The following is a 12,023-nucleotide window of genomic DNA, read 5'->3' on the forward strand; positions in this document are numbered from 1 at the left end:
TATATATATATATATATATATAAACTCAAAGGAAAAAAAACACATGAACATATCACTAGATGCTGAGAAAGCATTTGACAAAATTCAACATCCCTTCATGGTAAAAGTCTTGGAAAGATCAGGAATTCAAGGCCCATACCTAAACATAGTAAAAGCAATAACAAGTCAGTAGCCAACATCAAACTATATGGAGAGAAACTTGAAGCATTCCCACTAAAATCAGGTACTAGACAAGGCTGCCCACTCTCTCCCTACCTATTTATTCAATATAGTACTGAAAGTTCTAGCCAGAGCAATTAGACAACAAAAGGAAGTCAAAGGGATACAAATAGGAAAGGGAGAAGTCAAATTTTACTACTTGCAGGTGATGTGATAGTATACTTAAGTGACCCTAAAACTTCCACCAGAGAACTCCTAAACCTGATAAACAACTTCAGCAAAGTGGCTGGATAAAAAATCAACTCAAACAAATCAGTAGCCTTCCTCTACTCAAAGGATAAACAGGTGAGAAAGAAATTAGTGAAATGACACCCTTCACAATAGTCACAGATAATATAAAATACCTTTGTGTGAATCTAACCAAGCAAGTGAATGATCTGTATGACAAGAACTTCAAGTCTCTGAAGAAAAAAATCAAAGATCTCAGAAGATGGAAACATCTCCCTTGTTCGTGGATTGGCAGGATCAATATAGTAAAAATGGCCATCTTAACAAAATCAATCTACAGATTCAATGCAATCCCCATCAAAATTTGAAATCAATTCTTCATAGAGATAGAAAAAGCAATTTGCAAATTCATTTATAATAACAAAAAACCCAGGATAGGGAGAACTAGACTCAACAATAAAAGAACCTCTGGGGGAATCACCATCCCTGAACTCAAGGTGTACTACAGAGCAATAGTGATAAAAACTGCATGGTATTGGTACAGAGACAGGCAGGAAGATAAATGGAATAGAATTGAAGATCCAGAAATGAACCCACATACCTATGGTCACTTGATCTTTGCCAAAAATGTCCAGCAGAAAATGGATAGCATTTTTAACAAATGGTGCTGGTTCAACTGGAGGTCAACATGTAGAAGAATGCAAATAGATCTATTCTTATCTCCTTGTACAATGATCAAGTCCAAGTGGATAAGGGACCTTCACATAAAACCAGATACACTGAAACTAATAAAAGAGAAGGTGGGCAAGACACTCGAATACCTGGGCACAGGGGAAAATTTCCTGAACAGAACCCCAATGGCTTATGCTCTAAGATCAAGAATTGATAAATGGGACCTCATAAAATTGCAAAGCTTCTGTAAGGCAAAGTACACTGTCAAAGGGAGTAAATGGCAACCAACAGATCGGGAAAAGATCCTTACCAATCCTACATTCTATAGAGAGCTAATACTCAATATATAAAAAGAACACATGAAATTAGACTCCAGACAACCAAATTACTTTATTTAAAAATGTGGTACAGAGCTAAACAAAGAATTCTCAACTGAGGAAACTTGAATGGCCGAAAAGCACCTAAGGAAATGATCAATATCTTTAGCCATCAGGGAAATGCAAATCAAAACAACCCTGAGATTCATCCTCCCACCAGTCAGGATGGCCAAGATATAAAACTCAGGAGATGCTGTCGAGGAGGTGGAGAAAGAGAAACACTCCTCCATTGTTGGTGGGATTGCAAGGTGGTACAACCACTCTGGAAATCAGTCTGGAGGTTCCTTAGAAAATTAAACATAGCATTACCTGAGGACCCAGCTATATCACTCCTGGACATATACCCAGAAGATGCTCCAACATATAGCAAGGACACATGATCCACTATGTTTATAGTAGCCTTATTTATAATAACCAGAAGCTGGAAGGAACTCAGATGTCCTTCAACAAAGGAAATGGATACAGAAAATGTGGTATATTTACACAATGGAAAATTACTCAGCTATTAAAAACAATGAATTTGAGAAATTCTTAGGTAAATGGATGGAACTAGAAAAAACCCTCCAGGGCGAGGTAACCCAATCAGAAAAGAACACAGATGGCATGCACTCACCGATAATTGGATATTATAAGCCCTAAAGCTCGCAATATTCAAGATACAACTCACAGACCACATGAAACTCATGAACAATAAAGACCAAAATGTGTGTGTGTGTCTGTGAGTGTGTGTGTGTGTGTGTGTGTGTGTGTGTATCTGTGTGTCTGTGTGTCTGTATATATCTTTCATTTTTGAATCCAGATAGCTCTTGGGCAGGTATATACATGTGACCTGTTGGGAGCACAGAGAACGATAACTAACTAGTGCTACAGAAATATACATAACTCAGCACCATAAATGCCTGCCTACTGCCATACTTCCTATCATGATGGCCATGAACTCTCACTTTCAGAAACTGAGCCTCAAGAACTATTTTCTTCATAAGTTGCCTTGGTTGAGGCCATACCTTCCCAGAGAGATACATCTTTAACCCCTTGAGGACTCCTTGTTACTTTTCTCCTCTGAGTCTGTGGACTGTAGTATGATTGCCCATTGTTTAGCAGTTAATGTCAACTTTTAAGTGAGTACATAATATGTTTGTATTTCTAAGTCTGGATTACCTCACTCAGGAGGATCTTTTATAGTTTCATCCATTTGCCTGCAAATTTCATGATGTTACTGTTTTTAACAGATGAGTAATGTTCCATTGTGTCAGTGTACCACTCTTTCTTTAGCCATTATTTGGTTGAAGGATATCTAGGTTCTTTCCAGTGTTTGGCTACAGTGAGTAAAGCTTCTATGAACATAGTTGATCAAGTGTCCTTTTGGTATAATGGAGAGTACCCCTTGGGTATATACCCAAGAATGGTTTAGCTGGGTCTTGAGGTAGATAGATTCCCAATTTTCTGAGAAACAACCAAATTGATTTCCAAAGTGGTTGTACTTGTTTCTAGTCCCATCAGCAACGGCAGAGTGTTCCTCTTGTTCCCTAGCCTTACCACCATGATGAGCTGTCACTTGTCTTATTGACCTTATCGTTTCCAACAAGTATAAGATAAAATCTCAAAGGAGTTTTGATTTACATTTCTCTGCTGTGCTATCAGTGTTCAGGAAGTCAACAGCCTACACAATGAGAAAGGATTCTCACCAAACCCACATTTAACAGAGGGCTAATATACAAAATATATTTGAAAAAACTCAAGAAATTAGACATAATAAAACAAATAATCCAGTTTAGAAACTGGGTATGAAGCCAAATGGAGAATTCTCAATAGAAGAATCTCAAATGGCTGAGAAACACTTAAAAGTTCAATATTCTTAGCCAGTATATCTAGGTTGCTGAGAAACACTTAAATGTTCAACATTCTTAGCCAGTATATCTAGGTTGTTTCTAGTTTTTGGCTATAATGAGTAAAGCTTCTATGAGCATAGCTGATCAAGTGTCCTTTTGGTATGATGGCACACATTGCACAGGACTTTGTAAGATGTTTACATTGTGACAGAGGCAATTAGAGCAAGAGCTTATGTAAATTCTGAGGGAAAAGGTGAAATTGTTGGTGTAACATTTGGTTTGTTCTAGCAATTTTATGTCTGCAGACATAATCAGGGCATACGTTCTCTCATTTTCCTCTGCTAATGTGCCAGGCAATATAGGATGTGGTCTTTATGTGTTAGATGAACCAGGGATGTGCCCTATTCTTGAGAGCCTTCTGGATGGATTACATGCAGACATGTATAGGGCTGTTTTGCTCCTTAATATAGGAGGACAGTATATGCAGGACAGCTTGAACTGTATATTGGCCATCTGAGAAAATAGTGACTGGCTCCTGTTAGCAACACTAAAAATTTTCAGCAGTCCAAATAATTCATCCAGTAGCACTGAACCAGGATTAGGAAGAATCCTCCTCCACACCCTCTCCCCATCTTTGGATAAGAACTCCATATCTGGCTTTATTAGTATCACAAAAAGCCATAGTTGCCTTGGGAATGGGGCTGGAGCTAGGTATGCTACGGAGTTTAATTGTAATTGGCAACTGGGACTGAAAGACCCAGGTCTCAGGTCTTTCGCTCTGAGAGACCCCCATCACCAAAGACACCGAGACTAGGTATTCGGATGCAACAGCAAGAGGCTTTATTTCTCCAAATGGGTACCTGGGCGACAGCGTGGAGGACTGCCGCCCGGTGGCCTAGGCGTTGGGGTTTTTATAGAGGTTCAGAGCAGGAAGCGAGGTTTACAGAAGCGAGAAGCATGGTTACAGGGCTCTAATTGGACAATTCAAATAAGGCCAGGTTCAATATGTGGTATCCCTTAGTAGGAGATGACTTCCTCTAACAGTTTCTTTGCAACCACCCTCACAGTCTCATGTTTTGTCGGGTAAACCTCGACCCAGCCTGAAAAGGTATCTACAAAAACCAACAGATACCTGTATCCATAGAGCCCAGGTTTTACCTCTGTGAAGTGGATTTCCCATTGAGTTCCGGGTCGGTTGTCCCGGGCACGGGCTCCACGGGGCACCCTGTTGTGTCCTGCATTAACCTGAGCACAAATGTCACAATTGGCTGTGACTTGCTGGAGAATCTTGTCTTTGCCCAGGAACAGTTGTTTCTCCTCTTCTTTATCTACCAGCATTTTCATTTTCTTCTGACCCAAATGGGTCATCCTGTGTAGGCATTGAATTAGAGCCTTGGTTTGCTGTGTGGGCCAGATTGGCTTTTCCTGGTGGACCCATAGTCTGGAGATGGGGTCATAGGCAGCCCCCATTTTCTTGATCAACTCTAGATCCTCTTGACTATATGTGATTGCCAGTGGGGGTTCATCTTCGGGGTCAGCTCTGACCGGGAGTGCCTCCGCGGACTCCCTCACCGCTGCCTCTCTTGCTGCTTGATCTGCCAAGCGGTTGCCCCGGGCCTCGATGCTGTCTCCTTTCTGATGGCCTGGGGTGTGAATTATGCTCAGGGCTGAGGGTAAAAAGAGGGCTTGGAGGAGTTCAAGGATCTCCGTTTTGTTTTTGATTGCCTTACCCTCTGAAGTCAGCAGTCCTCTTCTCCTATATATTTCACCATGGATGTGGGCCATGGCGAAGGCGTATCAGCTGTCAGTATAGACGTTGAGTCTCTTACCTTCTGCCATGCGGAAGGCCTGGGCCAGGGCAATTAACTCTGCCCTCTGAGCCGACGTTCCCAGCGGCAATGTTTCTGCCCAGATCACCTCTGAGGTGGTGGTAACTGCAGCTCCTGCCTTTTGCAACCCATTGTGTACGAAGCTGCTCCCATCGGTGAACCAGGTGTAGTCCGGAGAGGAGAGGGCCTGATCTGTCAGGTCGGGCGGGTCCCATGTACTTCTGCTAGGATCTGGAGGCAATCATGGGGGTCGGGCTCCCTCCCCAGGGAGGGGGAGCAAAGAGGCCAGATTAGGCACTACCGGGGATCCATAGGTGATTCGTTCAGAGTCCAGCAATAAAGTCTGATAATGTGTCATTCAGGCATTGGAGAGCCACCTTCCTGGGGGTTGCTTCACCAGGGACTCCACTGCATGTGGGGCAAACACCACCACCGGCTGGCCCAATGTTAACTTCATAGAGTCCTTGAGCAAGAGGGCGATGGCCGCTACCATCTTGAGGCACGGTGGCCATCCGGCAGCAACCGGGTCCAACTTCTTTGACAGGTAGGCCACTGGTCATCGCCAGGGCCCCAAGTTCTGTGTCAAGACCCCCTTCGTATATCCCTGTTTCTCATCGTTAGCCAGATGCACCTTGTGCTCAGTGGTCCACTGGTAGGATTTTCCTCCGGTTGCCCCTTGGACCCACGCTGTCTTCTCACTTAGGGGTCCTGGTTGACGGGTGAGAACTGAATGCTGGGCGCTGGTATCGACCAGAAAGGTGACTGGCTGCCCCCCCACTTGAAGGGTTATCCGGGGTTTGGGGGGGGGCTCCTGACCCTGACCTCCCTAGTCTTCTAGGTTTAAGAGGGAGGTCTGCGCCGGCCTGGCCCTACTCGGGCCCCTCGGTCTCTTGGGGCAATCTTTTATCCAGTGGCCCCTTTCCTTGCAGTAGGCACATTGATCTCGATCTACCGCTGGGGCTCTCCTTTCCCGCTCTCCCGGTTTCTGGCTACTCTGTCTCTGCCCTGCTACTACAGTGGCCATTATTTTACTAAGATCTCTGTTGCATTTTCTATCTCTCTGGGCCTCTCTCTCTTCTGTTTCTCTCCTCAGCCTCTCCTCCTTCTCTTCCTGTGTCTCTCTTTTATTGAAAACTTTCTCAGCTTCCTTTAGAATATCCTGAAGGCTACTATCTTTTAGCCCTTCCAGTCTCTCTAACTTCCTTCTAATATCTGGAGCCGACTGCCAGATAAAAGACATGATGAGGTGAGTGGCCTGACTCGGATCCTCTGGGTCATATGGAGTATGTACCCGGTATGCATCCTTCAGATGTTCCATGAACGTAGATGGATGTTCCCCCGGTCCCTGAATGACTGACTTGACCTGGACCAAATTGGTGGGCTTTTTACCTGCCCCTAGGAGACCCGCTACAAGCAACTGGCGATAGAGACGTAGGCTGGCCCTACCTGCAGCTGTGGTGAAGTCCCACTTGGGTCGCTTCAAGGGGAAAGCCTCCTCAATTTCAGCCGGTATCTGGGTGGGGCGTCCATCGTCGCCCGGTACCTGTTTCTGGGCCTCCTGGAAGACCCTCTGCCTCTCCTCAGAGGTGAGGAGCACCTGTAAGAGCTGCTGACAGTCATCCCAAGTGGGCTGGTGGGTAATTAAGACAGATTCAATAAGACTAGTCAGCTTGGAGGGATCCTGTGTAAAAGAGGGGTTATTGTTCTTCCAATTATAAAGGTCTGAGGCGGAGAAGGGCCAATATTGGGGGCGACCATTGTTCCCAGTTCTTAGCGGGAGGGCCTGTGATGACCCCGGGGATTCCCTTCGACCTCTAATCCGACCCGCTACCAGAGAGAAATCGGGGTTCTCAGGGGACGCTTCCTGTCCCCGTGGAGGATCTACCTCGGAGGAGGAGGCCCCACCTGCCATTGCAGACTGGCCCTCCAGTTCCCGCTCTCCATAAGGAGGGGGGTCCTCAGTTAGAAGATCAATAAGAGGGCCCTGATCGGATGGCAGGACCGGGGGACATTTTTTTTGTCCTCCATTTGTTTGACAAGGTCAGGGTAGAGGGCAATGGGAGAGGTAGCAGGAGGGGCAGTTGGGACTATGGCGGGGGCTGGCAAGGGAGGTAGGATCGGAGGAGGAACGGGAGAGAGGAAGGGTTTTACCCATGACGGCGGGTCTACCACCAGCGACTCCCAGGTGATGATATATGAAACCTGATCCGGGTGTCCGCCCGGTCCAGGATTCATCACCCTCTCCTTAACCTGCCGAATAATGGAAAGGTTAAAAGTACCATCCCAAGGCCACCCGACTGAAAAGGTCGGCCACTCAGAGGTACAGAAGGTCTGCCATCTGCCTTTCTTGACGTCCACGGAGTTGTTGTCCATCGCAGACCTCCTTGAAATGCTGTAGAGTCAAACTTAAAGGGGTGACCAGAGTCTGGCCCATAATTTCTCCCAAAGAAACACTTAGGACTAAACAACAAATGACAGAACAGAACACAAACACAGACAAACTCGCTGCGCGGCTCCGATGCCAAAATGAAACCAAAAAACCTGAAGGGGTTTAAGAAGAGGTCGGAGGATCCTCTATCTCCAGAGACACGTATCCGAGGGTCAGGGGTGGTGCCCCGAAAAGTCCCACGGACGCCATGTTTTCAGACTTTACTGGGGGCGCGGAGGAGGAATCTGGGTCCACCAGAATTACAGAGCAATCTAGCTAGATCGTACGGAAGACAGAGACAGAGACGGCCGTCAGACAAACAGATAAGGACGAACTGGGTCAGTGGTCCTGGGGAGGGGAGGGTCTCTGAATCCCGGACGAGCCCCCAAATGAAAGACCCAGGTCTCAGGTCTTTCGCTCTGAGAGACCCCCATCCCCCGTCACCAAAGACACCGAGACCAGGTATTCGGATGCAACAGCAAGAGGCTTTATTTCTCCAAACGGGTACCCGGGCGACAGCATCTCCGTGGAGGACTGCCGCCTGGTGGTCTAGGGGTTGGGGTTTTTATAGAGGTTCAGAGCAGGAAGCGAGGTTTACAGAAGCGAGAAGCATGGTTACAGGGCTCTAATTGGACAATTCAAATAAGGCCAGGTTCAACCTAGGGTCAACACCCTGTTCCAGGAACAAGGTGCTCGGGGCAGTCTCTATTGTTTTTTTGGATCACCTGGTGTTTTTCTGGGTACTTTCCGTCCCCCGCCTGGGGTCAGGTGCACTGCTTTGGCACTATCTTTGACCTGCTCAGGGGCCCAGTATTTTTCCAGCCTTGCAAAACAACTCTGCTGAGCAAAATAACTCTGCTGAACAAAACAACTCTGCTGAACAAAATAACTCTACTGAACAAAACAACTCTGATGAGCTGGGGTCTTTCAGGACAAAGCAGTTAGTCTCTTGTCTTGTGGCCTGGGATTATCCAATGACCCTGTGAGCCCTGCCATCATTTCTTGAAAGCTGATGGAATCTGCCATAATGATTGTGAATATCTTAAGGAGAATGGTAGTGTTTGTTATGAGCGGCCACCACTTCCTCTGGGGAAGAATTCTTAAGACTGGTGATGACTGCAAGGAGGATAGGGACAAAGAACAAGGGAGTGGTATCCCAGACTGTACCTCACACTTGCAGGTGAGGAAGAGCACATGCATACAGAGGTCAGGGTCCCATGTGTTCTCTGGCAATATCCAGAGGGCCAAAATAGTGGCCTCCACCCCTCCACCCCTAGCTCCTATGTCTGGGCCTCCTTGGTCTTTCAGACAGTCCTCAGTTTGGGTCTTGTGTAGAAGATGTCTTTGTGGATACATGGCCCCTGGAGTTTATACAGAGGCAGCAGAGCTGTTCCTTCTACAATTAAGCCCGTAAGTATTCTAGTTGAAGTAGTTAAAAATATTTAAACAAGAAACTAAAATCTAAATAACTGAATTTTAGGAAATTAATGCATTTTTACAAAGAAACAGGTTGTGTAGTATGCAACAGAAGTGGCCCAAAGCAACAATTTTCAGAATTTAAAGGGATAATCTTGTTGAAGCTAATATACATCTAAAGCCTGATACTGAATTCTGAAAAATAATTGGGTTAATGTAACAATGGGGGTAAAATAGTTAAGAGCATGCATCAGATGCCTACAAAATGAAATTGAATGTTGCTTATTAAGGTTTTTTTTTTCCTAGAACTTCCTCAGTGTGTTGCCTCATTGTTATTGTGTTCTTAGACACACACACACACACACACACACACACACTCACACACACAAACACACCACACGGTCCTACACTGTGCTAGTTCTGCTTTTTGAGATGTCTGTGCTTTTTTCTAATTTTACCTTGGGTAGTACAGCTTCAGGGTTCAGTTCAGTAGTCTCTACCTTTTTAGAGCCCAACTGGGATAAAAAAGCTTCATGTTCATCCTGTATGAACCCTGTGCAAACTTTTATCATTGTATTAACTCTATTCCATAGAGTCAGTTAACAACTTATATAATATCTACACAGATCTGGGTTTCTCAGATTTGCACTGAGGACTATAAGAAGATTACATTTCCAGTGAATATATCACAGCATCTACTATTTTAAAAAATTCTCACAAAAAATCCAGAGTCAACTGAATAGAAATTTCTAGAAACTGAAGAATGCCAATATACTACCTTGTAGAAAATTTGAAAGACTCTGGTGGAATAGGAGGCATGTCATTGGGAGAAGAGACAATGGATTTGGAGGCAGCACGTGGGCTCTCAATTTGTATGCTAATGGATCATGGGCCTTTCTCATGTCTGCTTTCATTTGAGATTCATGAGTTCCTTCACTTCTTCACTCAGGAAAATATGCAGCCTTTATTGTGCTTCAGACACTGGAAAGACAAGAGATGAATCTGGAATGGAATATATCTGCAAGACCCTTAAAAATTACTAAAGAAAATATGAAGTACAAATTCCAATGGAAAAAAGGAAGAAAAGAAAAAAAATATGTTCAGAATCACATTACACTTTAATGCAGAGTGTGTGCTCTCAATCTAGCCTAACTGGTTATGATAACTGTCCTCCAGTGTAGAGAGAGGTTAAAGGAGGGAAATTAAGTAACCTCTTCAGGCCTCAGCTTGCTTCTCAGGAATATGGAGCTACTTGCAGAACACATTATTTTTTTTTTTGACTTTGAATATTTTAAAAATTTGTCTTCAATAATGTTATCTTGGTCCTCTCTTCTTGGGGGTTTCTAAATTATTTTCTAAGTCAGTGGAATATTTTTCCCAATGATCATCAAAATATTCCCAGGCTTTTAATATATATGGTTACATTGATTTTGTATTTTTAAAAATTATCGTACTAATTTATTTTTTAACAAAATCTTAATTAGTGTGCATGCAACTCTGCCAATGTTTGCCTTTTGCTCATTTGAATGCAAAAAATAGCATTTCATACTATTTAAAATTTGTATGGACACAGTTGGTATGGTTCGGGCACTGCTTCCTACAGCCTGCTTTATGCATTCATTCCTCTTTTGTGAGTCGTTTACAAGCTTTTATTTTCTCCTTTGGCAGAATGTGGGCAGAACCTGAAGAGCTGCTTCCAATAAGCTATTTGGTTTTCCATAATAGATGGTGAACATTTTTTTTCCCCTTTCAAACAGTTTTTTTTGTGGGTCTCAGCACTATAAATGCTTTTATGTGTCCTCTGCAGTCTCTGTTGGCTACTTGCTCTGAGCATCCTTTGCTGGCTTCTCAGTGGCTACTGAGTATTTATGCTTTATTTTCTCTGCAGAGATCAGCAAGCCTTGTTAAGCTACTGACTTTTGTGTTTATGTCTCCAGATCAGACTTACTTTATTCCAGATGTATTTACTCCAAATCTGGTCAGTCACAAAGGCAGCCAATCATAGCATTGCCTAAAATAAAATTTTGATTCCCTTTCCTCTTCCATCCCTGCTGTTTTTAATTTTTATAATTTCAAGTGACTGGTCCTGATGTGGTTGAAGGAACGCACTGTTGAAAGTGAAGAGCTGATTTAAACCCTGGCTGGCTCATTGCAAAACAAACAAACAAACAAAGAAACAACCCAAAACACTGCAGTTTGCAATGTTTGTTGTTGTTGTTTTGTTTTGCTTTGTTTTGTTGTTGTTGTTGTTTTCCCCATGAAAAGTCTTCTACTTCCTTCTTGGATTTCAATCAGAAATTTATCTGAACTCTGGCGTTTGATTTTCGAGGGTCTCTATGCACCCAGTATAGTAACAATGGTGCGTCGTTTAACTTGTACATGTAGCATACAGGTTTTTCTGCTTATAATTGACACAAATCTGCTGCTGGGACGAAAATAGAGACCACATACTTGAATAGAATTTGGAAAGCTTGGCATATGTGCCTCACCTACTTCATATAGTCATACAGAATCCCCGTCCAGTTATTGGCTATTTTAACCGTGACTACATGGTGGTGGTCCATCTCAGGTTCTAGCCCCAGCAGTTTACTAGACACTGCATCCCTTTAATCAACTAATCCTTTCAGCCAATCATATTCATGTAAGAGAGCCTTTCTTAAAGCTTTGGCTGGACCCCAATAATTCTACTTACTGTGGCTTGACTATCTTCTTCAAAATAGTATTATAATCATAATTAGTGTTTGAGTAATTAAATGACTGACTCTGGTAGATCGTAAACTTAACAAAGAAAAGACTAGATTGATAAAAGAACTAATGATTACTGGTAATTTAAGTGGATTCTTAGCCATTTTGTATCATATTCTTCCTTTTAGAAATTGAAATCTTATCCTGAGTAATGACTAGATTTACTATAAATATAACATCACTTTATATAATTATATGAATTTACAGAATAGACAGTACAAATATTTCAAGTTTATTTAGATAGTGTATTTCCACAAAATGAATATACTATTTGACTATGTACTTGGCTAATGTTTAAAGGCTTAAGTAAAACTTGAAGTTAGTGTTATGTAAGTCCAGC

At 43.3% G+C, this 12,023-nt stretch overlaps 1 protein-coding gene across 1 annotated transcript; it reads right to left on the reverse strand.

Annotated features, from left to right (window-relative positions):
* Window positions 1-5,920: 5,920 nt before the first annotated feature.
* On the reverse strand, window positions 5,921-7,006 carry LOC143441854 (uncharacterized). The gene has a single exon (XM_076932060.1). It carries the CDS (start codon window positions 7,004-7,006, stop codon window positions 5,921-5,923), a length of 1,086 nt encoding a protein of 361 aa, XP_076788175.1.
* Window positions 7,007-12,023: the final 5,017 nt, after the last annotated feature.

Source organism: Arvicanthis niloticus, chromosome 3 (genome assembly GCF_011762505.2).
Source record: "Arvicanthis niloticus isolate mArvNil1 chromosome 3, mArvNil1.pat.X, whole genome shotgun sequence".
NCBI lineage: Eukaryota > Metazoa > Chordata > Mammalia > Rodentia > Muridae > Arvicanthis > Arvicanthis niloticus.

Coding starts and splice junctions, on each gene's coding strand:
- LOC143441854 (XM_076932060.1), bottom strand. CDS start 7,006: ATGGCAGGTGGGGCCTCCTCCTCCGAGGTAGATCCTCCACGGGGACAG.